The sequence below is a fragment of the Lonchura striata genome, chromosome 22, assembly GCF_046129695.1.
Source record: "Lonchura striata isolate bLonStr1 chromosome 22, bLonStr1.mat, whole genome shotgun sequence".
NCBI classification, from domain to species: domain Eukaryota; kingdom Metazoa; phylum Chordata; class Aves; order Passeriformes; family Estrildidae; genus Lonchura; species Lonchura striata.
This window is the reverse complement of record NC_134624.1, coordinates 600,755-623,145: the sequence shown is the minus strand read 5'-3', so window position 1 is coordinate 623,145 and position 22,391 is coordinate 600,755. Positions and strand designations below refer to the sequence as shown.

General features: G+C 54.8%; 3 protein-coding genes and 1 non-coding gene across 4 annotated transcripts; 2 read left to right on the top strand and 2 right to left on the bottom strand.

Moving 5' to 3' along the window:
- Positions 1-523: 523 nt before the first annotated feature.
- Positions 524-10,348, bottom strand: SLC27A4 (solute carrier family 27 member 4). The gene is made up of 13 exons (XM_021551440.3): positions 10,249-10,348; positions 7,768-7,934; positions 6,718-7,112; positions 5,871-6,029; positions 5,461-5,530; positions 5,263-5,354; positions 4,634-4,743; positions 4,008-4,217; positions 3,656-3,782; positions 3,341-3,478; positions 3,018-3,182; positions 2,462-2,608; positions 524-2,213 (listed from the first exon to the last, which is right to left on the bottom strand). Exons 2-13 carry the CDS (start codon positions 7,926-7,928, stop codon positions 2,056-2,058), a joined length of 1,932 nt encoding a protein of 643 aa, XP_021407115.1. The 5' UTR covers positions 7,929-7,934; positions 10,249-10,348; the 3' UTR covers positions 524-2,055.
- A 130-nt stretch (positions 10,349-10,478) lies between these two features.
- Positions 10,479-10,567, top strand: TRNAR-UCU (transfer RNA arginine (anticodon UCU)). Its single transcript is given in 2 exon segments — positions 10,479-10,515; positions 10,532-10,567. It is a non-coding gene; the product is annotated as a tRNA-Arg (tRNA).
- Positions 10,568-11,587: 1,020 nt separating this feature from the next.
- COQ4 (coenzyme Q4) lies at positions 11,588-16,962 on the bottom strand. The gene is made up of 6 exons (XM_021551358.3): positions 16,663-16,962; positions 16,118-16,214; positions 14,462-14,564; positions 14,224-14,353; positions 13,330-13,423; positions 11,588-12,769 (listed from the first exon to the last, which is right to left on the bottom strand). The coding sequence occupies exons 1-6, from the start codon at positions 16,772-16,774 to the stop codon at positions 12,607-12,609; spliced, it is 699 nt and encodes a 232-aa protein (XP_021407033.3). The 5' UTR covers positions 16,775-16,962; the 3' UTR covers positions 11,588-12,606.
- A 132-nt stretch (positions 16,963-17,094) lies between these two features.
- On the top strand, positions 17,095-21,457 carry TRUB2 (TruB pseudouridine synthase family member 2). The gene is given in 10 exon segments (XM_021551392.3): positions 17,095-17,194; positions 17,487-17,654; positions 17,756-17,830; positions 18,332-18,393; positions 18,714-18,795; positions 19,320-19,392; positions 19,843-19,979; positions 20,571-20,809; positions 20,811-20,839; positions 20,841-21,457. Coding segments are annotated over 10 exon segments (996 nt in total). The 3' UTR covers positions 20,872-21,457.
- Positions 21,458-22,391: the final 934 nt, after the last annotated feature.

Here is a 22,391-nt window from a genome sequence, read left to right as displayed (position 1 = left end):
GTTTGTCCCTGGCAGCTCCATACCAAGAAAAAGCCAGGGTCTCCTATCACTAGGGTTGGATGCAGAAGGTGTAAAAATGGTTCCGGCAACAAGGGAAGGGGAATGGCTACCAAAAAACTTGTCTGCAAAGGCAGAAATGAGCTGGGAAGTTCAGCATGGACAAACACAGAGAGAAGCAGCAGGAAGAGGAAACAGAGAACAGGAAAGGGGTGGAAGAGCCACATGTCCAAGGGTAAACAGGGAGAACTGGGCCAGAACAAATTGGGATGGCAATGCTGAGGACAGAACAAGGAAAAATGGGGTGTGGAAAGTTAGTGGAGGAAACTGGGAAGGGTCTGATCAACATATTGTGTTCACACAGTCATTAAACCCAGCAGCAAGGGGCTTGTTCCCCCTGGTCTAAGATGAGCCAAAATGCACACAGGGAGGTGATGCTCTGGAGTGGCAGTTCCCAAACCAGCAAAGTCCCCCACCTTCCCTCACCAAGCAGGACTGTACAAGGAAGAGGTAGGAAACACCAGCATAGACCCATATTTGTGTTTAATTGTGAGACCAGGACGGACTGAGGCAGGCAGGTACGCTGGTGTGGAAGCACAGCTAGAAGAGCAGACACACCCTGCCCTCACAAAAGACAGATGTCGTTTTAAGGAGTAACCCTGCTAAAAGCATAAAAACAAGCTATTAAAAAAAAAAACAAAAAAAAAAACCAAAAAAACCAAAACCAAAAAACAACCCAACCCGGAGTTTTCTCTGGAAGAGAAATTTCTGCTCATTTTCTGAGGACTGGAATCGAACATCGCAGCTGAGGCTGTTTCATATCAGACACAACATGGGGAATTCACATAGCACAAGTCAGGTGTTTCACACAGACATTTCAGTTCAGGGCCCCGCTCTGGTGCTGGAGACAGGGAGGGCTCTTTTGGGAAGGGATGCAGAGCACATGAAGTCAGGCTCTCACAGAAGCACCTCCAGAGGATGTTCTCTCCCCTGGCAAGTTACCTCCTGAGTACATCTAAGCAAAGGCAAACTCGGCCCTTCTTCCCACTCTCCCACTTGCTTTCGGCAAGGAAGAAGGTCCACAAAACAACGCTGCATCCACAAAAGATGGAAGTAAAAGACCCAGAGAAGTGTCCACAAGATAGTGGGATTTGCTCATGTCCGCCACCACGGAGCAAGGCCACAAGGACATTTACAGTTGCACCCACGCTGGAAGAGGAGGATCAGTCCCAGATGAGCATCCCACCTCCCTGCGAGAGAAAAGGATTCTCCAAGAGAGGACAGGTCTGGGCTACCCCTCCACCTACTGCACAAACCCGAGACACATTCAAAAGTATGGACAATAAATTAAGATTGAAAAAAAAAAACCAAAAAAACTCAGAGTGTATTATATATATATGTATATACACACACACACACACACATATATAGATATAATGTGCGTGTAACTGTGAAAAATAGAAATGTCATCCCCAGGAGAGGTGGCATGGCAGAAACACACCTCTGTCCCCCTCCTGAGCCAAACACTACCCTGCTCCCCTGATTCACAGCAGACACACAACACCAGCAGGGCCGAGCAGCGGGAAGGGGTTGCGCCTGGCACCCACCTTCCCTCTGCCAAGTGGGTCCCTGTGCCAAGGAGAAGCTGGCTGCTTGGTAGAAAAGTGGGGAAGAGCCTAGCACTGGCCCTTTCATGGCCTTCACAAAGAAGGGTTGCTGCAGGCAGGAAAAGGTAGGGAAAGACAGGAAAAGCAAAGTGGAAAGGCAGGGGCACCCCACCCCTCCTCAACTGGCCAGGGCCCTGCCCCTCTCATGGCATGGGACCACCACCACTGTATGAAGCAGAAAATAAAGCCATAATGAGTCAATGCTTTGGTATGTGACCATCCCCCTCCCCTCAATCCCCCGTGTTCCTCCCAAACCCTTATCTGTAAAACTTGTCAAATAAAATCTCTAGTGTGCCTTTTATATCACTTTGTGAACCTTTCCTTCCCCAGTGCCTGCCTTGTCCCCTCACCCCAGCAGGATTTGGGAGGTGCCTGGTTTGAGCCCCACCAGTTACAGCTTCTGGTCTCCTGACTTTATTCTGCTGAATGCTGCCTGGTCCAGTGGCAGGTAACAGCCTTGCCTGGTGTCCAGAAAATACAACCTGTCCTTCACCAGCGCAGGGTCAAAGCCCTGCTTCCGCAGCTCCGTCTTCTGGAACTTGTAAGTGCCTGAAATGGGGAGACAAAGAGGAGTAAAGGCTCACTAGCTGTGCACACGTCCATCCCCACCACACCTGTGTTGCCCCAGACCCAGCCTTGCATCCCCATGCCTTCAAACCACATGAGGAACTGGCCACAGGCTCTGTGGGGCAGAGAGGCTTCATCCCTACCCTACAGAATGATTTCTGTAACCAGGTTTTCCCCTCCCAGCCTCCCCCAGCTCCATGTCCAGTGTGAGCATGCATGCCATGGCTCACTTGTCTTGGAGACTTCGTGCAGGAACCGCAGGAAGACGGGACGTGCGTACAGTGGCAGGGCCTTTTTCAGCTTGCTGGAAAACTCTTCTAGGTCACAGGAGTTCCCTGGGTCAGCGATGGCTGCCATTCCTGCCCTCCCTTCAACCCCTAAGAGGCAGAGAATGAAGGACACTCAGACACACTGTCCCTGTAGCATCATCTCCCCTCTGCCCTGCACCAGCAAGACCCTGCTTTGTACTGAAGCGCTGGCATGTCCACCTGTGTCACTGCTGTGTCATCACCCTGTGGCCACGGCTACCAGTGACATCCTGCAGTCACAGTCATGGCCAGAGAGGACACAGGGTCCTTACAAACCAGCCAGAATCAGATCAGAGCTTGAGAGAGTGAGGAAACCCTCTGGTTCCTGCTAGCCACACTTCTTGTGGCCTCCTCCCAGCTCACCCACAGGGAGCTTCAGCCTACCCTCTTGTCAGGACACATCAATTTGGACATGCAGGACATGTTCACACTCAAGTGCTGGAGGCCTGCTTGCCTCTCCTGATTCCCTCTCAGCTACCTGGGACCTCCACACCATAAACCACCACGTCTGTCAGGTTGAGGATGCGGCTCAGTGTTCCCTCCACCTCCGTGGTGGAGACATTCTCCCCTTTCCATCGGAAGGTGTCCCCGGTGCGGTCTCGGAAGTACATGTAGCCATATTTGTCCATCACCAGGACATCCCCTATTGGAAAGCAATGAATAGGCAAAAACATGAGGTGCTGGCTGGGAGCAACCCTGGAGCATCTCAGGGCAGTGCTGCTACCCTAGAAGAGCCCCCACTCCCACACAGGTGCCTTTCTCCTTCACTCCCAGCAGACAGAGGGGTCCTGCTGGCCTCACCTGTCAGATAGGCAACGTCCCCTTTTGCAAACACGTCCCTGGCAATTTTCTTGTTGGTGGCAGACTGATTCAAGTAGCCATCGAAGTGCTGCAGGGGATTGCTCCTGACAATGCGGCCCACCAGCTGCCCTGGCTCCCCTGAAGTGAGAAGAGGGGATGAAGGGGGGAAACACCACCACCCCCAGCCCCCCAAGCAAAAAGGGTGTCTAATGGGATTGGTGTGGTTTAACTGAGCAGAGACAAATCCAGGGAAATTATCCTGAGGTATCGTGAAATGCTGGGCTGAGGAGATTGTATTCCTGTGGTTCTCCTCACCTGGTTTGCAGCTGATACAGACACCATCCGGGCCCCGGATCAGCTCCATAGTGTCTTCATCCACCTTCACCAAACCAATGGGGTGCACACCTGGTAGGATCCTGCTGTTGAAGCCACATGACCCAACCTAGAACAGAAAGAGCTCGGAGCTGTGGATAGCAAGGACATTTGTCCCACCTGAACCCACTGCTCACACAGTCCCACGATACCAGAGGCAGCACCACACAACGGCCAAAACCCCTCTGGATGGATGGCAACCCATGCCAAGGAGCAGACAGCCCATTTGTGCTTCCAACCCTGCCCAGGCCAGCTGTCACCCTTTGGGACACGAGGGAGGATTGTGGGGCCTTACGTTGCCGTCAAAGTTTCCCAGGCTGCAGTTGCACTCGGTGGCCCCGTAGAACTCGGCCACCTGGGCGATGCCGAAGCGGGCCATGAACTCCCTCCAGATGGAGGCCCGCAGCCCATTGCCCACGGCCATGCGCACCCGGTGCTGCCGCTCCGTGTCCTGGTACGGCTGGTTCAGCAGGTAGCGGCAGATCTCCCCGATGTACTGCACGATCTGGGAGCAACAGAGAGGAAACACTCACTAGGGACCCCTCTGCCAGGCCCTGGGCTCTCTGAGGCTGCTTCAGGGCAGGAAGGGACGGCACAACACACCCAAAGTTTGCTAAAGAGGTTGCAGTAAAAAAGAGAAGTTCTGCTAACTCATCCAGCCTGTCCTGCCCTGGTTAACTCAACTCTCCAGGCTGTGAAACCCATCCACTATCTCCTGCCTATTGCTGGAATGTGAGGAGGACACATGAAGCTACCAGCCCAAGTGGGAATGACACAGTCCCACCACCCTGAATGGCGGTTTGGACAGACAGAACCGGTCCAGGTGTCCCCCACTTCCAGCAGCTGGGCCCTCCCCAGCAGGGCACAGACTCCCAGGCTTCACTGCCCACTCCCTGCTGGCCCCTTGCCCCACGGCCTCACCGTGCAGTTGTATTTCACACAGTCCTCCCAAAAGTGTGAGGCCGAGAACTTCTTGCGGATGACAACCGTCATGCCCTGCAGCAGGCACTGCCCAGTGCCCACGATGTTCCCTGCAGAGAAGCAGCCAGGAAAGCCCTCAGTCCCCACACACCTCCAGCCCAGCCCACCCACGGAAAGAACTGGCAGGGCAAGGCAGAGGCCATGGCTGCCTCACAGCAGTGGGGATTACCCAGCCAAAGCCCCCAGGACCACAGGGAGGAGACCCATGGCAGTAACATGTAGGGCAGCACTTTGCAGCTAAATATCCCAGCATGTCTCAGCCAGGCAGGCAGGCACTGCTTTCCCCTTCCCCTAGACTTTCCCCCCCTTACTTCCCACAGGAAGCAGCAATAAGGTATTCCAAAACCAGGGTAGGATAACACCATCCCCACACACTCCCTTCTCCAAAGGTCAGCCAGATCGATTCTTGGCTTCCAGGGGAAAAGCAGAAAAAGCCTCAGTCACACACTGCAAGCAGCAGTCTCATCCTCCTCGACATGGAGCTCACAGCCACACCAGCCTCCAGCCCGAGCCCTGGGTTTGGCTGAGGGAAGAGTCAGTCCCAGGATGCTCTGTATGGCACAAGTTACCTGCAGCATGGTAGAGAGGGAGGCAGTCGTACATCACATCATCGGACCTCATCCGAAAACCGTAAAAAACTAAGCTGGACATGCGGAAATACCTGAGGGGAGGGTGAAAAGGCATGTCAGGAGCAGGGTCAGGGGTGCTGTGCTAGGACAGGGCAGAGCTCAGCCCCATTCTCCCTGAGCCCCAGCCCACAGCCTTACCGGCAGTTCACCACAATGGCAGCCTTGGGCAGCCCTGTCGTGCCAGAGGTGTAGATGTAGAAGAGTTTATCTGGGGAGCAATGAGGAGACAGGGTCACATTCCCAATCTAGGAGCTGGCCGAACCAGGAGAGGGGGACAAGCAAAGTTTAAACACTCTACTCTTGCCACCTGAGCCAAAGCTCTCATGTAACAGCTCCAAGAACATGCTGGGATCACCCTGGGGTAAATCAGGTTTGTTGGACGCACAGAGGGTATGACTGCCCCACACAGGGCTGGGCTTCCAACACTGGAGCAAGAACTACCACAAGCACCCCTTGCCATCGGCATCCCCAGCAGTCTTGCCAGAGTTGTAACCAGCTGACCCTCAGAATCACCACCACATGTCAGGCCCCAAGAGCTGACCACATACCAAGAAAGCCCTTATTAGGGGGAGCTGGCTGGTGTCGCTGGGCCATCTGCAGCAGGGGGTCCAGGTGTTTTGCACCAGGAAGCACGGATTTAGGATTTTCTTCCCCAGACCAGAACAGATGGATGGATTTATCCAGGGAGGGCTGCACTTCCTGCATTGCTGAGAAAGTAAAGAAGGGAGCTGGAGAAAAGCAGCAGGGTGGCTACAGCAGAGACTCCTTATCCTCCCAGGCAGTCTGAGGGACACCCTGCCCCAGGTAGCAGTACCCCCACTGCGCTTGGCAGTCCCCAAAGGGCTCACAGCCATCCCAGGCAGATGTTCCCATGATTAACAGATGCTGGGGCCACAGCCCAGACCTCTTCAGGGACCAGAAGATCCTGTTTTCCACCTTTCCCTATCCAAAACCTCTTTGGTGCCAAGAGGTCTGTTGACACCATCAACCTCAGAGGTGTGGGCTGAAACACACAAGGAACTGGAGCCAAGGTGCTGCAAGGATGTAGCAACAGCCATGAGAGCAAGGAGAGGTTCCTCCTGTGCAGTGGGGCAGGCCCAGTCCAACCCAGGTCTCCATGCTGGGAATGGACTTGAGAGACACAAGAAAGGATCCTCGTACCCAGTCTGACCTGCTTGGGAGGCAGACAGCACTGCACTCCAGATCCTGCTCAGTGTCCAAAGGAATCAAAAACAAAACAAAAACCAAACACAAATCTAACCCCTGGATGATTCAACTGCCTATTCTCTTCCAGATCTCTGTTCTGTGGTGGGCAGGAAAGGAGCACTGAACCCACTGAGTAGACACACCTCCCTCCAGTCCAAGGCACTCCCAAAACATCTGCCAGCCCCTCACCTTCCATCATTTCCACCCCAAAAACCACAGCTTTGGAGCTGGAGATGGCGATGCAGTGCAGCAAGGCGTCCAAGCGCAGGTGGGAATTCACGAGGGCCGTCTCCACCCCGATCTTGGCCAGGCCGAGCCACAGCCCCACGTACTGATTGCGGGACTCCATGAAAAGCGCCACCACGTCGCCCGAGCGGAAGCCTTGGCTGTAGAAGAAATTGGCCACCTGGTTGGAGTACTCGTCCAGCTGACGGAAGGTCCAGCTCTCGCCTGTGCCTTGGAAGATCAGTGCTGTCTTCTCTGAATACTTCCTTGCGGTCTTCTGGAAGATCTTGGGGATTGTGTTCTTCTCCCTCATGTGCCTCCATACCTGCCACTTCACCCGCAACAGGACCAGCCCCGTGCTGCCAAAGGAAGGGGAGCAAGAGGGCAGCTGCTCAGTGACTCCTGCAAAACCACTTCCTCCAGCAAAGCCAGCACAGCACAAGGACCTTCCGAGGAGCTGCAACAGCCCAGCCCTTACACCAGACCCCACCTGAGGTCAGCAGCAGCTCTGCGTGTTCCCCTGAGCAGTGTGTACGTAGGCAGAACACATCTGCAGAGATGCTCATAGTCAGGGACAGATGTGTTTTGGAAGTCTGCAGACAGGGATGTCCCCGATCAAAGGGGCATTTTTGAGCCTCGAATTCTCTCCAAGAGGTACCACCACTCCCTCCCCCCCATATCCTTGCCAGGAGCTGGCACAGCCTGATACCAACTCAGAATAAACCCCGCAGAGGAGCCTGGTGCTACGCCAGCATCTTTAGGGACAGGTTGAAGTACAAGGACAGTCAATAGACTTTGAGCTCAGCTGAAATCTATCCTTCTTGGGAAAAGTTTGCCCGAGAGTTTGGAGTCACCCGGGCACAATAGAGGGAGATCTCCTTCCACCCAGGCCAGGTGTCAGCAGAAACCCAGGCTGTGCAAGGAGTCAGGGACTGTGCTCACACATACACATACACCAAGGCAGAGCAGAGGGCCAGGGGTGGATGGCTGGACAAACCCAGCCAGGACACCTACCTGAAGTCCCTTGGTATTGTCTTGAGGAATATGAGGAAGAAGTCCCATCCACCGGATGCCAGGTAGAAGATGAAGAGAGCAGGGATGGCCTGGGCCCAGGACAGTTCCAGAGTGACTCTCAAGAACAGCAGCACAGCTGCAAAAGCAGCCAAACGCAGCATCGTGGCCTGCAGAGAGAGAGAAACCACAGCCATCAACCCACGCACAATGGACCTGGTGATAATAATCCCATGGGTGTGGGATGCCTGAGCAGCCCCCAATTTCCTGGATGAGGTCGCTGAGTCATCAGTCCTCCTGGCAGTGAGGATGTAACCCAGCAGCCCAGAGCTCCCAGAGATGTAACTTCATCTGACCCTGGAGATGGCCTCCAATTGAGCCATCAGCACGGCATTGCTCGGTGCAAGCCGAGAGCCTGACCATTCCACCTGGGGAGCCACATCCTGCACACCAGCCAGGGGTCTGGCCACGCCCCAGCAACATGAGATGCAGGATAAAGACACTTCCACGTATGTGTGAGCAAAGTCATGGCAGGAAACCGTGTACAGATGATTGGAAGCTTCCACTCTACCCCAGAATCCTTCTGTCCTTAAAATCCAGAGTCTGCCAGGCCCTGAGCATGAGCTCTCCTGAATGCTGGCTCCAGGATAGCCATCACAGCTGTTGGAAGAGCACAGCTTCACGTGCTCCGCGACACAGCTCAGACAGGATCAGGGACAGGAAACTCAGTTCTCTGAGCTCTACTTGTGTTTGCAAACCCTCATGTTGGCAGGCAGTTTCCTGGCCTGGGCAGGCTGGAATCACTGACAGAGCAGGTCAGGGATGAGGCGAGGCTGGAGTGGGCAGAACAAGGGCTGTCACTGCTGCCAGGAGTGCCCAGGCCCCTGTCCCATTCCCTGGGGACAGTGACTCCATTCTTGTACTTGTCCCTCCAAAACAGCATTTCTGTCCCCATCCCAGACACACCCCAGAAGTAGCTCTGAGACTCAGAGACAGTGATCGAGCAATGGTTCTTTTCAGGCAACAGCACTGGGAGGAGGAAAATGACAGAGATGTGACCCTCACAGCTCCTAGATAAAACTGACCCTTCCTAGCATGGACATAGGCCAAAGAGGAAGGAAACATTTGCATCATTTCCCTCTTGAAGATTGATTCCCTGCTCTGAAGCTGGAAGCCCTGCATGGGCTTCCATGGTGGGGCTGGGAGCCACACTTGTGGCTTTCCCTCTGCTCTGCACAGTCCCCCCAGATCCAAGGCGCTTCTGTGAATTTGATACCAGATGCTGGCAGGGTGGGAGCCAAGGCAGTGCCACATGGTCACATGTGTTTGTTGGCTGTCCCACCTCTGAGTCGTGCCACCAGCAGCAGGCTGGGATGCATCAGAGCACAAGACAGCCTTTACCCTGAGATTCGCCCTAGTGCCAGGGACCTCTGAACACTCCCCACCAAACACCTACCTCCCGTGATGTCCCACAACACCTCCCTCTGCTTTTGTGCAGGGAAGGACTCACTGTGGTTTTGCCTGGGAGCCTCTCTCTGCACTTAAAAAGGGCAACTTTTAGATCACCATCTACTGTGCCTCAGCCAGGACCTGGGCCCTCCGTTACAGCCTCACACCAGCCAGATGTGGAGAGGCAGCAGCGGGGGAGCCCCACTCTGTGTGGGCTGCAAAGTGCTTAATCTCCCTCTTGAAGGCAAGGCAGGCTCAGGCAAGCCCCTGTTATCCTCTGCTCATATCTCCACCTTATTCCGGCATCCCGGTGCCTCCTACGGAGATAACCGGGGAGAGATTCCCGAGAGATACCCGGGGACAGATTCCCGAGGGATACCCGGTGTGCGGCTGGCAGAGACCTCCAGCCCCGCGTTACAGATTCAGCTCTTGTCCAGCTGCATCAGCACGGAGGAAACGAAGCCACGCTTGCAGCTCACAGCCAGCAGACACCGAGGCAAAGCGCGGGGATCCGCCCGGGGAGCACCGAGCCCGAGGAGCGGGTCCCAGGGGCGACAACGGGCAGGCGGCCGGGCTGAGAAACGCCGGCGGCACTGGGAGGCACCTGTCCCCCACCTGCCCGGGGCAGGGACCCCCGCCTCGCCCTCCTGGGGACCCCAGCCGGGCGGCCGAGCCCCGCCGCCCAGCCCCGTCACACGAGGCAGGAAGACCGGGCGGGCCCCGCACCGGGATGCAGCCAGGCCCCGCCGCCCAGCCCCGCCAGGCCCCGGAAGCGCCGGGGCACGGCCGCTCTCGGCGGGGGAGGGCCCGTGGCGCGCTCGTGGCGAGACCAGGGCACGGAGGGATCCCGGCGCTTGCCCCGCGAGGAGCCCCGGTACCTCCTGCGGAGAGCAGCAGAAGCACCCCGGTGCCGCCCGCGGGGCCGCGGCGCCTGATGAGGAGCCCGCGGGGCCGCCCGCGGGGACGGAGCGCGGCCGGCGCGGCGGCGCCGGGCGCTGACGGACCGGGCTGGGGAGGATGGTGCCGCGCTCTTACCGGACTCCGGGGCGTCCGCTGGGGCCCGGCCACCTGCACCGGGAGCGGGGCCCGCCCGGCTCTGCGGCAGGGGCGGGGAGGGGCGGGCAGCGCGGGCCGCCGGGAGCTGTAGTCCCGCCCGGTGCACCGGCCCGGCCCCGCGGTGACGGACGCAGCGCCGGGGAACGGCGGCGCGGGCGGGGCGGGCGGGGCGCGAGGAAGAGGCGGTGAGGGCGGCGCGGCAGAGCGAGGGCTCTGTGGCGCAATGGATAGCGCATTGGACTTCTAGCGTGTGACGGGAGTCATTCAAAGGTTGTGGGTTCGAGTCCCACCAGAGTCGCATTTTGCCGCCGGGCAGCGGCGATCGCTCCCGGGGCTCCGGGGCTGCACCGGGCCGGGGGGACCCGCGGCCGCCCCCGGGCGCTGCCGCCGCGCGGGGTCCGCCCGTTCTCCCGAGAGCGCGGAGGGGCACGTTCCGTTTTGGGAGCGGGTCAGGGGCGGCCCCGGCACCGCAGAAACCCCGGCGCTACCGGGCAGCGTGCCCCGGCATCCGCCCCAGCATTTCAGGAGTTAAATGTTACCACGGCCCCGCAGTACGGGCATGGTGGAGCTGCCACTTGCCCACAGCGAATATACCCTCTCCAAAAAAAGCATTTTCATGTGGCTGGTGTCTGCCCTCCCCGAATCACCCTCGGCTCCCTCTGCCGCCTTCTTCCCGCAGGCTCCTCAAGCGACGGCTGCAGGAACAGGAGCCGCAGAGAGTGTTACTTGATCCGGCTGAGCAGATGCCATTTAAAATTACATGATGTGCCATTTCTGTAGCGCTGGCACCAGCCCACTGAGTCACACATGGCTGCACGAAGGCGGCACCATCAACACTGACAGCCCAGACACTTCAAGGCCTCATTAAATAACACAAAATGCAGCAAAAACCTCTCTCACGGCCATCATTTTCCCGTATTTCCTTGATTGCTGCTCACAGTTCCTGGAAGCAAATCTTTGCTGCCCTTTGGTTTATCCACCCCAAGGCTCTGACGTTTCTGGGTCATTTTAGAGGCAAATGTTTCTTTCATCTCGACCACTGCACTAGGATAACCCCACACTGTGTGTTTTACTGGCAGATAAAGGACGTATTTATATGCTGTCTTTTAGTATCTGTTTGAAATAACTCTGGGGGCCTTAGGTAGGATTTGGAGAAAAACCCAAAGTCTGGCTTGTGGTGTGGCTGGGGATGCAGGGAGAAGTTAGAAAAATGAAGTCTGGGGGGCAGTAAGAAAACCTGCTGGAGGCAAAAAAGGGTGAGGTTTTGCATCAGATCTCCAGCTCAGGAGGGGAAATGGGGCAAAAGAACAGGCAAAACTACAAGCCCTAGTGTGGATTTATTAAACAAGAAGGAATTCCAACAGCAAACACTCATGAACAAAGAGCCCCTGGCCTCGTGGCTCTTTGCCATCACATCCAGCAACTCTGCTCCCTGGCTGCTGGCAGTCTGGAGCACAGTTTAATTAACCCGGACAGCCATCAGCTCCCAGACACAGCACCAGCAGCCGCTGCTTCTGCACTCACTGCATTCAATCCCATAATCCCAATTGTGTCATTTTCTTGCCCAAGGAAGGGATGATTCCTACTGAAGAGCCAGCACAATCATATGGATTTCATCATTTTTGATGGGGAGGGACTACAGGGAGACGCAGCAGACCGGGATCGGCTCTCAAAACAGCCAATCCAGGAGGGAAAATATCCAAAGGTATTTCCCTGCCTGCCCTGTGGGCACAATCACACAATGCCTGGTCTCTGAGGCAGGAAGTGAGGCACATCCAATATGACCCAACAGGAGACCAGTTAGGCACCAGTACAAAATGGGATTTCACCACTGCACACACCAAACCTGCCCCTGTGCTCCTCTGGAAAATCACAGGTTTAGCTCCAGTCCAGGGCAGCCCCAAGATCTGAAGCTTCAATCTTCCCAGGATGGGAAGGGTGGGAAGAAGGATTTACCTGCACAGCCCTGGGGCTGCAGAAGGCCAAGGCATCCCTTTGCTGCAGTGTGCTCCCTCCCTGTCCCAGCACTTGGGAGCATCAGTACTGGAACGCTGCTGCTGCTGGGAGACCTGAGCAGCCAGACCAGCTGGCAAAGGCACATCTGACCTTGACCAAAATCACAAACGGCAAAAAAGGTTGAGTTTTTGTCACAGCCAGTTGGCCCCTACCAGGTTGGTGCCAGCTCTCGGCAGGAGAAAACACAGCGCTGGGGTCCATGGTGGAAGGGCTACAGCCATGCTGTGCTCCTGGGCAGGGCAGGAGGATTTTGAGTGTGGCTGGGGCCAGCTGCTGGCTGCCAACAGGGATCCCCCGGGCCCTTCCCAACGTGAGCTGAGCTCACACTCGGACGGCCGGGGGCGGGAAGATGCCGAGCTCCTCCCGCAGGGACTCCACTGGCTGCTCCCAGCGCTGCTCGTAGTAGATGCTCAGGACACAGCTGGCGTTGAGCCCGCTCCGAATCGCCCAGGGAACCAGCTCGGTGGCCAGGACCTGCAGCTTTCTGGAACAAATGATACAGGTGGTGGCAGTTTTGATACCCACATTTTGTTAATTTCCTTCTCTAAGTCCCCATTGTAGGCTGATGCCAAGCTCATGTGTTCCATGTATCCCTCTCACTTTCTGGCATCCCCTCTGCTTACTCACAGGGGAAACTGAGGCACAGAAGAGGATGGTGTGCCAGGAAGGTTACAGTCAGCACCAACCCAAGGCCAGAACTCAGGTTCTGCAACTGCTAGGCAACAAAAACAGATGTGCTGGGGCAGGGAACAGCCACCAGTGTGGTGAGGGTCCTGCTGGCCCTCAACACATGCCCATCCAAGGTCTGGAAATTGCTCCTGCCTGGCACAGGGGAGCTGGTGTTGAATGCAGATTAAGCATCAGGTTCTGCTTCAGTGACAAAGCAAAGCTGTCATCCTGGAGATGTGGGGACAGCAGTAGGCTCATGGAGGGATCTGTGACTGACTTCCCACTGCAAACCAGCAGTGTCCCCTCTTTGTCCCCAGTGGACACGGGAAAGACCACGCGGGCTGTGTGTAGCCAGGGCAGAGACTGGGCACCTACCGTGTGCTGAGCCGGACAGGGCCGAACGCTGCTCCCAGGACACACATGGGCAGCCCCGTCTGGACGGCTTCGAACCACTTCACCACCACCTCACCTGGCAGGGAGCAGGGGGGTTGTGAGCACACACAGCACCTGGATCAAGGGCAGCCAGGGCTGTGTGGCTCCTCAGCACAGGCTTACATCTGCCCTTCCCAAGGATGGCTACTTGGGAATGCTTCCTAAGTCTGGCCATGGCCTCATCCTGTGCCAGGATGGGCCTTGTCACACACCACTCATCCACCCCAGAGGGATGGCACCCCACAAGCCCTGGGAGCTTGGAGAATACATCCCAGGCAGTCCAACTGCCTGCAGACCTCGGCAATGCGGTGCCAAGGCCTGATGCTCCACGTGGCTCTCCTGGTCTCCCAGCACATGCCTTTTGCAAAACTGCCTGGATTTAGGCAAAGTCTGAAGAGACCTGTCATGCTGGTCCTCACAAGTACCAGCAAGGCTGCACTTGTGACTTGCTATTGAGTCAGCCAAAATGAGGGCAAAGGACACAGAGACGTGCAGATAAGGAGCAACAAGGAATTCCCTTTTGCCTTCACAAAGAGCTTGCAAAACATCCCTCCCTTCATGTCCCCCTCCTTGCCAGGCAGAAACCACCCATCCAGTGTCTGCCTGTGCCCAGGGCTTGGGCAGAGCATCTCCTAGCAGGGAAAAGGTGATATCTCATGGCCTCTCAGTCACCACAGAGCCAGTGATGTAGGACAGTGATGATGCAAAATCCCCACACAGAGACCCAGGCGGAGGATCAGGGGAGTCCAGCTGGCCCGGCCTGCTCCATTTCTGGGAGGCAGCTGAGCACAGTCGGTGGGTTTGGCAGTGCAGCTCCCTGAGCCCGTTGCTGCTCACCCAGCATGTTGGTCGGCATGCCCAGGAGGGTGTGCATCAGGTCATGGACTTCCCGGTACCGCATGATCACGTATGCCAGCTCTTCATCATCAACAAACTTGGGCGGCATCCGGGTGTCTGGAGAAACTTTCTGCAGGTCCAAAGAAGTCCAGTTCAATTCCATGGCTCCAATCTCACCTGTGCTCCCAGCACAGGGATCAGCCACAGGAATTTGCACCACATGAAACCCCACACTCACATTGTCCTCCAAGAACCGGACATACTCCCGGCCCAGGGAGCCCTCCGGCAGCCCCTGCAGCCTGGCCATGTCCAGGGTGGACAGACGGATGCGAGGCCGTTCCCTGGAAGCAAAACACAGGTCAGTGAGACTCCCAGTGAAATCCACAGCAGCAGGTCCTGCAGAAGAGGAGCCCCTGGAAACCCACACCCCTGCCTCTGTCCATCTCTGCTATTTTCCCTGTGCAGATCCTAACTGCTCACTGCAGGGACAGCACTGTCTGCACATCTGATGCAGAGGCTGGGACATAAATTGCTTAAAGGATCTACCTGAAGCCTTGGCAACAAAAGGGCCTTTATCCTGTGTGCTTGTAACAACTCTGGTGGGAAAAATAGTGGTGTCCCCTGCACTGAAAAGCTGCTGCTGTGTGGGCTGCCAGCCAGGCACAGCCTGCAGCAACAGCCAGCCCTGCAGAGCAGAGAGCAAAGCAGCCAGAGCTTCAAAGGAGCAGCTCCAAAGAGGAGAAGGAATTTGTTCCAAGCACAGGTTTAATTTCAATCCTGCTCAGGCTTTCACCACCAGCTTCAGAGAGAAAGGCCTCCTCTACATGTAGTTGGCAAACAGGTGCCTCATAGCCTTGGAAGTAAACAAAAGCCCTTTTATTTCCATTCACAGTGTAAACTTTTCCCATGATAAAAGATCCAGGAGCTGCTCAGCTCCTAGAGTGGAGGTGTCAGGGAGATAAGCATCACTGGCACCAGTTTCACATTGGCTGCAGATACCTCCTTGTGTATTTGTTGTCAAAGGGACCTCAGCAGCTTGGGGGATAAAAACAAAAAGACGTGTGTGGCAAATTCAGACCCCTGCAAATCCCTACAATACCACAGGGCAAGGAGCAGGTGAATATGTCCCTTCCCAACCCTCTCCCTGGGCAGTTCTGCTGGGATTCAGCCCTATCCCAGGGCTCTGGATGTTTTACCAAGTAAACTTTTTGGGTTAGGATGAGGCTGGTCTGCACAAACATAGCGCAAAAGGCAACTTTCTCAAGCTCCTATGTGACATAAGCAGCAGGTGTGACACATGACAGGGAATAGGGAGAAGGTGAGCAGATATACACTGGGAGCTTGGTTAATAAGAGAAATCTCCCCCGTCCTCAGCCTTGCTGCACTCAATGAGTCCTTGCAGGCATGGAAGCAGAAGTGATGGAGTCTTAAAAAAGAAAACAAGAGAAGTGGCCTCATTTCAGTGGCCTGGTTTGAGCCAGGAAAAAAAATATGGAAGTGCCTAAGGAGGAGGCAGACCAGCAGAGTCTCCAAAGCAAGAAAATGCAGCAGCAGGCACAGGGAAGAAATCCATGGATGTAGTGTGTTCTCATCACTGCCCAGCATCCACATCCATGGATTTCTCCCCTGTGCCTGCTGCTGCATCTCGTGGTGGTGGCAGCTGCCAGTTCCAGCAGCGAAGCAGAACAGACAGAAAAGTGGTGTTTGCCCTTAGATGTGCCATAGGGCTCCTGTGAATGTTAAAAATAAAGTTAGCCTGGAGGGTTACAGCTATGAAACACTTGTGCTGCTTCCAAGCTCTCCCTTCACAAGGTCAAGGAACCTGCTTGGCCTCGTGTCTGGCACCTCACCACAAACCACACGGCGAGGGAGGGAGGGATGGGGAGGGACGCACTGGAGGATGCGGTAACCTTCAGGGTGGTTTTTCATCTTGTCTCGCAGGTTTGGCAGGGCCAGACAGCCTGTGGTCTCCCCAAGGACTGCCACCATGTCTGAAAGAGAGACCAGAGAGTGACCCAAGAGCTGTTTTCGCAACACCCGGGTATCCTTGGTTGGCAGGTGAGGAAATAGGGCAGTGAAACAACGCATTGGCCAGGAGCAGGCAGGAAGCCCGTGGCAAAGTGGGGATCCCATAAACCACCGATCTTCAGCTTCAGGGTTACCCTGCCCTGGTGTCACCCATATGACCCTTCCTGGGAATGGGATGGAGGAGCAGGCATGAGGCCTGGGGGACTCTGGAGAAACAGACCGGTCTGGGCGGCATCAGAAGGGGTCACACTGGGGTGTGTTTGGGTTTCCTCACTCCCTCTCTTTCACAGCCTCCTTCGCCGGGTCAGTTCTCAGCCCTGCCCTTGCCCCAAACTCTCCTATGAAGCTTCCAGGCGGCCGGGAGCGGGATTTTCTGGACGCGGGTGGCGGCGCTGCCCTCGCCGGCCTTACCGTGTCTGTAGGGGTCATAGAGCGCCATGACCGCGGAGCCGGCGGCCAGCAGCGCCTTCTGCAGCGGGCTGGTGGGGATGTGCCCGGGGTACAGCTGCTGCCACCCTCCCATCTCCTCCTCCTCCTCCTCCTGCTCCTCGCCGCGTCCATGCCGGCCCCGCGGCTCGCTGTGGCTCGGCCGGGCTCTGCCTGCGGGGAGCAGCGGGTGAGGGAGCGGCCCGGCTGAGGGGCTGGCGCGGGCGCTCCGGGGGCTGTGGCGGGAGGCACCTGCCTGGGGCAGCGGGACCGCCCGCAGCAGCGGGAGCGCCGCCCGCAGCAGCGGGAGCGCCGCCCGCAGCAGCGGGAGCGCCGCCCGCAGCCGCCGCATCCCCGCGCCCGCCCCGCCGCTGCCCCGGAAGCGCCCGGAGCGGGGCGGGGCGGGGCGGGGCGGCCATGGCGGCGGCCGGGCTGGCCGGGCTGTTCGCCGTGTACAAACCGGCGGGGGTGGCGTGGGGCCGCGTCCGGGAGGCGGTGGAGGCGCGGCTGCTGCGCGGTGAGCGCGGGCGGCGGGACCCCCTCGACCATCCCATCCCATCCCACCCCACCCCACCCCATCCCATCCCATCCCATCCCATCCCATCCCATCCCATCCCATCCCATCCCATCCCATCCCATCCCATCCCATCCCATCCCATCCCATCCCATCCCACCCCACCCCACCCCACCCCACCCCACCCCATCCCATCCCATCCCATCCCATCCCATCCCATCCCATCCCATCCCATCCCATCCCATCCCATCCCCTATGGCGGGGCCCGGCGCGTCCCATCCCAGGGATTCGCCAGCCGCCCCTGACTCCCCCTTTCTCCCCGTTTCTCTCTCAGAGCTGAACGCGGCGCCGGGAGCCGCCCCGCGGCAGCGAGTCCGCTTCCTGCCGACCCCGGCCCCGGGCGGCGGCGGGGCCGTGGAGCTGGTGGCTGTCAGGGTGCCGGTGCTGGCCGACCACCCCCTCGGTAAGGGCACAGCGGGGCCTGCCTGGGCCGGGACAAACCGGGGACCGGTGGGAGCCCCGGGCAGGCGCCGCGGACCGGCTCCATCGCTGTCTCCGTTGCAGTCCGAGGCCCGCGGTTCAGGAAGCTGAAGATTGGAGCAGGTCACCGGCTGGATGTGAAAGCCTCGGGAGTCTTCGGTGGGTCTCGTCCCGGGGCAGCGCCATGTCCTGCTGCCTGCGAGGTGATGGGTTTCCATGCAGGGAAGAAGGGTGGATGCACGCCCATGGCACTGCAGCAGCCCCTGGATCTCACAGCCCCACTGGGAGTTTAAGTGCTAAAACACAGAAGAAATGGCAAAGCTAGATGGGAGAGACCCAGGCACAGTGGGTTCTGCTGGGGAACATCAATCCTCATGTCTGCTCCACCACCTCAATTGGCTTTGCTGTGACTGGCACTGCTGAGCATTTGCCCTGAGTGCCCAGATGGAAAGTTCTGGGGAAATCCAAGAGCTCTGCTTACAGCCCTATGGTTTTCACGCCAGACAATAATCTGGGGGTCTAATTGCTCAGACGTGACACCTAAGGAGATACAGCCCTGTCCAGGGGGCAAGAATGGTATGAGTGTTCAATGCTGTGTAAATGCACACCAGTGACTTCTTGTGAGGCAGAATAACAGGTTCCCCATTTTCTACGTTTCAGTGCTTGGCATTGGCCATGGGAACAAGCTGCTCACTGACCTGTACAACTGCCACCTGACCAAGGTAGGTGCTGGCTCTGAACATGCCACGGAGCCCCACAGGGCCATCGCACACTTGATCCTGCCTCAGTGTCCCAGACCAGCCTCTTGATGTTGATTCTGCACTTATGTCTCAAACCTAGGAATGCTTTTGAGAGCTTTTCAGGGTCCAGAGTTTCATCCTTCACATGAGCGTCTACTTGTGGTCTTTAGAGCACAGGATGCTGCTGTCTTTTTGTATAAAACTCTGATAGTGTGCACTTCTAGCAGCTGCATGGTGCAGTACTGCTGCTCAATTGCTTGGAGCGTTTTTTTAATAAATTGTACTCTTTGTCCTTCTTCCAGGTTTATACTGTTGGTGGACTTTTTGGTAAAGCCACTGATGACTTCTCAGACACAGGAAATTTAATAGAGAAGACAACATTTGGTAAGAAACTGATTTGATGTGTTGTTTTTTTTTTTTAATGGAACAGCACATTACAGATTAAAGCATTTAATCAGGTGTATTGCACAATGACAAAAGCCACATCTTGCATGTCTTCTATTCCTTGTTGATGTTCTAGTGCCCCTGTTCCAAATCTAACCACAATATATACAAAAGGCACTGTGAATGGTGGTCTCTGTGGTTGCTAATTAGTTGGTCAGGACCCAGATCTCCTGTGAATCACACTTGGAGATAGCAGTTAGGAGATTTTATTGAATGAAAACATACAAGAAAGAAAAAAAACCTGGAGCATCAACATTTTTATAACTCTTCCCTTGGCAGTCCAGCTCTGTGCTGCTCTATGTAGAGTCATGGGAATGACTCTGCAAAGGCCATCCCTCAGCTCTCATCAGCCCCTTTTGATGTGACTGCCTGCCTGAGGGACAGCAATACCTCAGTGGCACTTTTCAGACTTTCCAGTTTCTGGATGGATAATTGAGACTTTGTTTTTGCCTTAATATTTGCAGATCATATCACAAGGGAGAAGCTGGAGCGGATTCTTGCTGTCATTCAAGGGACAAATCAAAAGGCCCTGTTGATGTGCGTATCCACCGTGGCAATGAGCTGATCTGATCCCACTGCCATGTGCTGGTCTTCAAAACAAATGAGAAGATTTTGTTTCCCATAATCAAAATCTGTAAAGGTTGGAGTGCTAGCAAGAGACAGAGAGGAGTTACTCTGAGTGCTCTGTGCTCTGGTGAGAGGTTGCAGTTAAATATCCTTCTTGTATCCCAAAATCTCCAATCTGCTGGTTTAGGTCCAGTCTGCTATATTAGGGCTGACAAAAATAACTTGTAGACGTGACCAAGTACCTCCCTCCCATACTGTGCTACACTACTGATAGAACATACATCACTAAAATATCTGCAAAAACTCACTGGATGGTTTTATGAATAAAAATTGCATCTTTGTTTTACTGGTAGGTACATATTTTGAATATCTTTGGAGCAAAGTTCTAAATGTCTCTGCTGCTCTCTGTTTTTCCCTTAGGTATTCTAATATTGATATGAAAACACAAGAGGCATACGAGCTGGCTGTCAAAGGGTTGATTCGCCCCATGGGAAAAAGCCCCCCAATAATCACAGCAATCCGATGCCTCCAGTTTGCACTTCCAGAATTCCAGCTGGGTAGGACTTGAACAGAATGTACTGGGGAGCTCTGAGTATATATTGTGGCAAATAAGTTGGTAAACTTCATTTTCTTACTCATTATTTAATCCAAAATGAATTGGTGGGAATTTCTTATCAACTTATAACTTATCCAGCCAGCTCATAGCTTTTGCCTTGCCAGTTCAGATTCGAGCCCGAGGCTTGAAAATTTGCATCATGAATACTTATGGGGGAAATTCTTAGTTCAGTGTTTCAGTATAATGCATTTCAGTGCTGGGTTTTGGGTTTTTTTTAAAGTGTGGTTTGTTTCCCTGTAGCCCACCCCCTTTCCCTCACAAATTATTTGTCTTATTTAAAAAGGTGTTTTTTATCCCCTTTGAAATAGCTAAATTTTTACATTACTCTTCTATATCTATAGGTTTAGTTTTCTAAAGTATTCACTTTGGAAGGGTGTGGAACACCCTGCAGTATTCCAGAAAATCATACCATGCTTTTAGTGTCTTCTGCCAAACCAGTTTTTTCAGCATAAACTGCGAGTGATGTCTGGATTTACAATGTCAGAACTTGTGTCAAAGCTCTGCTTCTGAAGGAATGTCTCTGTCCTCCTAGAAATCCATTGCTTGCATGAGACTCAGCAGTACCTCCGGAAGATGGTTCACGAGATTGGTCTGGAGCTGAAATCATCTGCTGTGTGCACACAAGTGCGGAGAATTCGCGACGGGGTTTTCACGGTGGACGACGCTCTGCCGAGAACTCAGTGGAACCTGCAGAGCATCCAGGAGGCAATTCGGAACTGCCAGCTCAAAGTGGAAACGGAGCTGGAGAAAACCCTGGCACACGGGGAGGGACAAGAGTCCTCTTCATCAGCTGGATGGGGACAGCTGAGCATGCTCTGCAGGAGTGTCCATGAGCAATCCTTGCAGCACAATACGGCAGCGACGGGCCAGCAATGTGATGGACAGCAGAAGGAAAGAGGTTAATTGCAGTTCACTTCCACCCTTTCCTTGAAATGACTTTTATCAGAGGCTTTTTTTTTGTTCAGTGACAGGCTGTATAATTTTTTTTTAAAGCATCACAAACAGTTCATTAACAGGAGGTAGCTGTGCCAAAATTCCTGTTGATTTTGAGAACATTAGGTTGCTAAGGGATCTAAAAACCCATTCCCGAATTGTTTAGCAGCAGGAAGTAGTGTCTTAGAAAGCTGTATTCCCTTGACTGCACAGATTTGTTCCTTGCAACTGGCAGCATAACTTTTCTGCTGTATGGATTTTATTTTCCCTGTGTTCTCCTGAAGTATTTTCTCTCCATTAGCCCTGCTCTCAGACACATGAGAGCTCAAAATCAGGCTAAATGAGGGATGTACAGGAGAAAACACAGCTTACCCAAAGCAATGCAAGGAAATGGTTTTATCCAGAGCAGGCATGTGATGAAAAGTGGCTTATAATGGGGACTAATGCACAGGATACACAAAAAATAAAATGGAAAATGACCTCACAGGGAAGAGGTTGGTTCTTGGCTCAGTACTCATCCATGTACACTGACCCATACTTTATTTTACCCTTTTTTTCCTGAGGAGCCAAGAGTGTTCAGTGGTCTCTGGTATCCTCCTCTGCAGCAGCTCCTTGCAGACAGCAAGTCCTGCCCTCTGGGAGACTGTAAACACTGTTATACCATTTAGTCTGTTAGCTCATTATAGCTGGGTCTGACTTTACAGGAGCACACTTTCTAAATGCAAGTTAAAAGTCTGGAATGACATGTACCATTGCTGCATTCAATGGTTTTCCAGTTATATACTTAGTGAGTTTGGACATTTATTCATGGAAAGCAGATTTATTCTGTTCTTCTCCTGGACTTGGACAAAGGCCAGCATATTTCATCCTCCAGGTGACAGCCATAAAGGTACAAGAGTAACTCTGGGAGAGGCAGTCACAGGAGCCATGATGAAGTATCTCAGTGACAGTGTGCAGTCCTGTCCTGAAGCATCCCAGGAGTCCTTAACTTGGTGCCTGGAGTCTTTGAGTTCTGGGTTCCTCTAGGCTGCACAGAGCAGCCAGAACAGCCGTGGAATGCAGCTCCACCGCCTGGCAGAGCCAGCGTGCCAGCAGCAGAGATTCCCCAAGCACACTGTGCCCTGTCCTTGGGCTGTTCTCATCCTCCATGGACAAGGGATTTGGATCAGGGGACCTTCCCTGGACACCTGCCCAGTGCTACCTGAAGCGTAAACCCATCCCTGCAGCCACAAGCAGGACACTTGCACAGCCCCAGCTGCAAGTTTTAACCCAGTGCTCCTACTTAGTGGGGAAGAAAATATCGACTTCTCACTCCTTGAACAACCTTCAGTAACTTTGGTAATGGACTGTACTTCATCCCCTCAGCTCACACCTCACAAAAACTGAACAATTTCCATACATACTTCCTATTGCAAAAGCA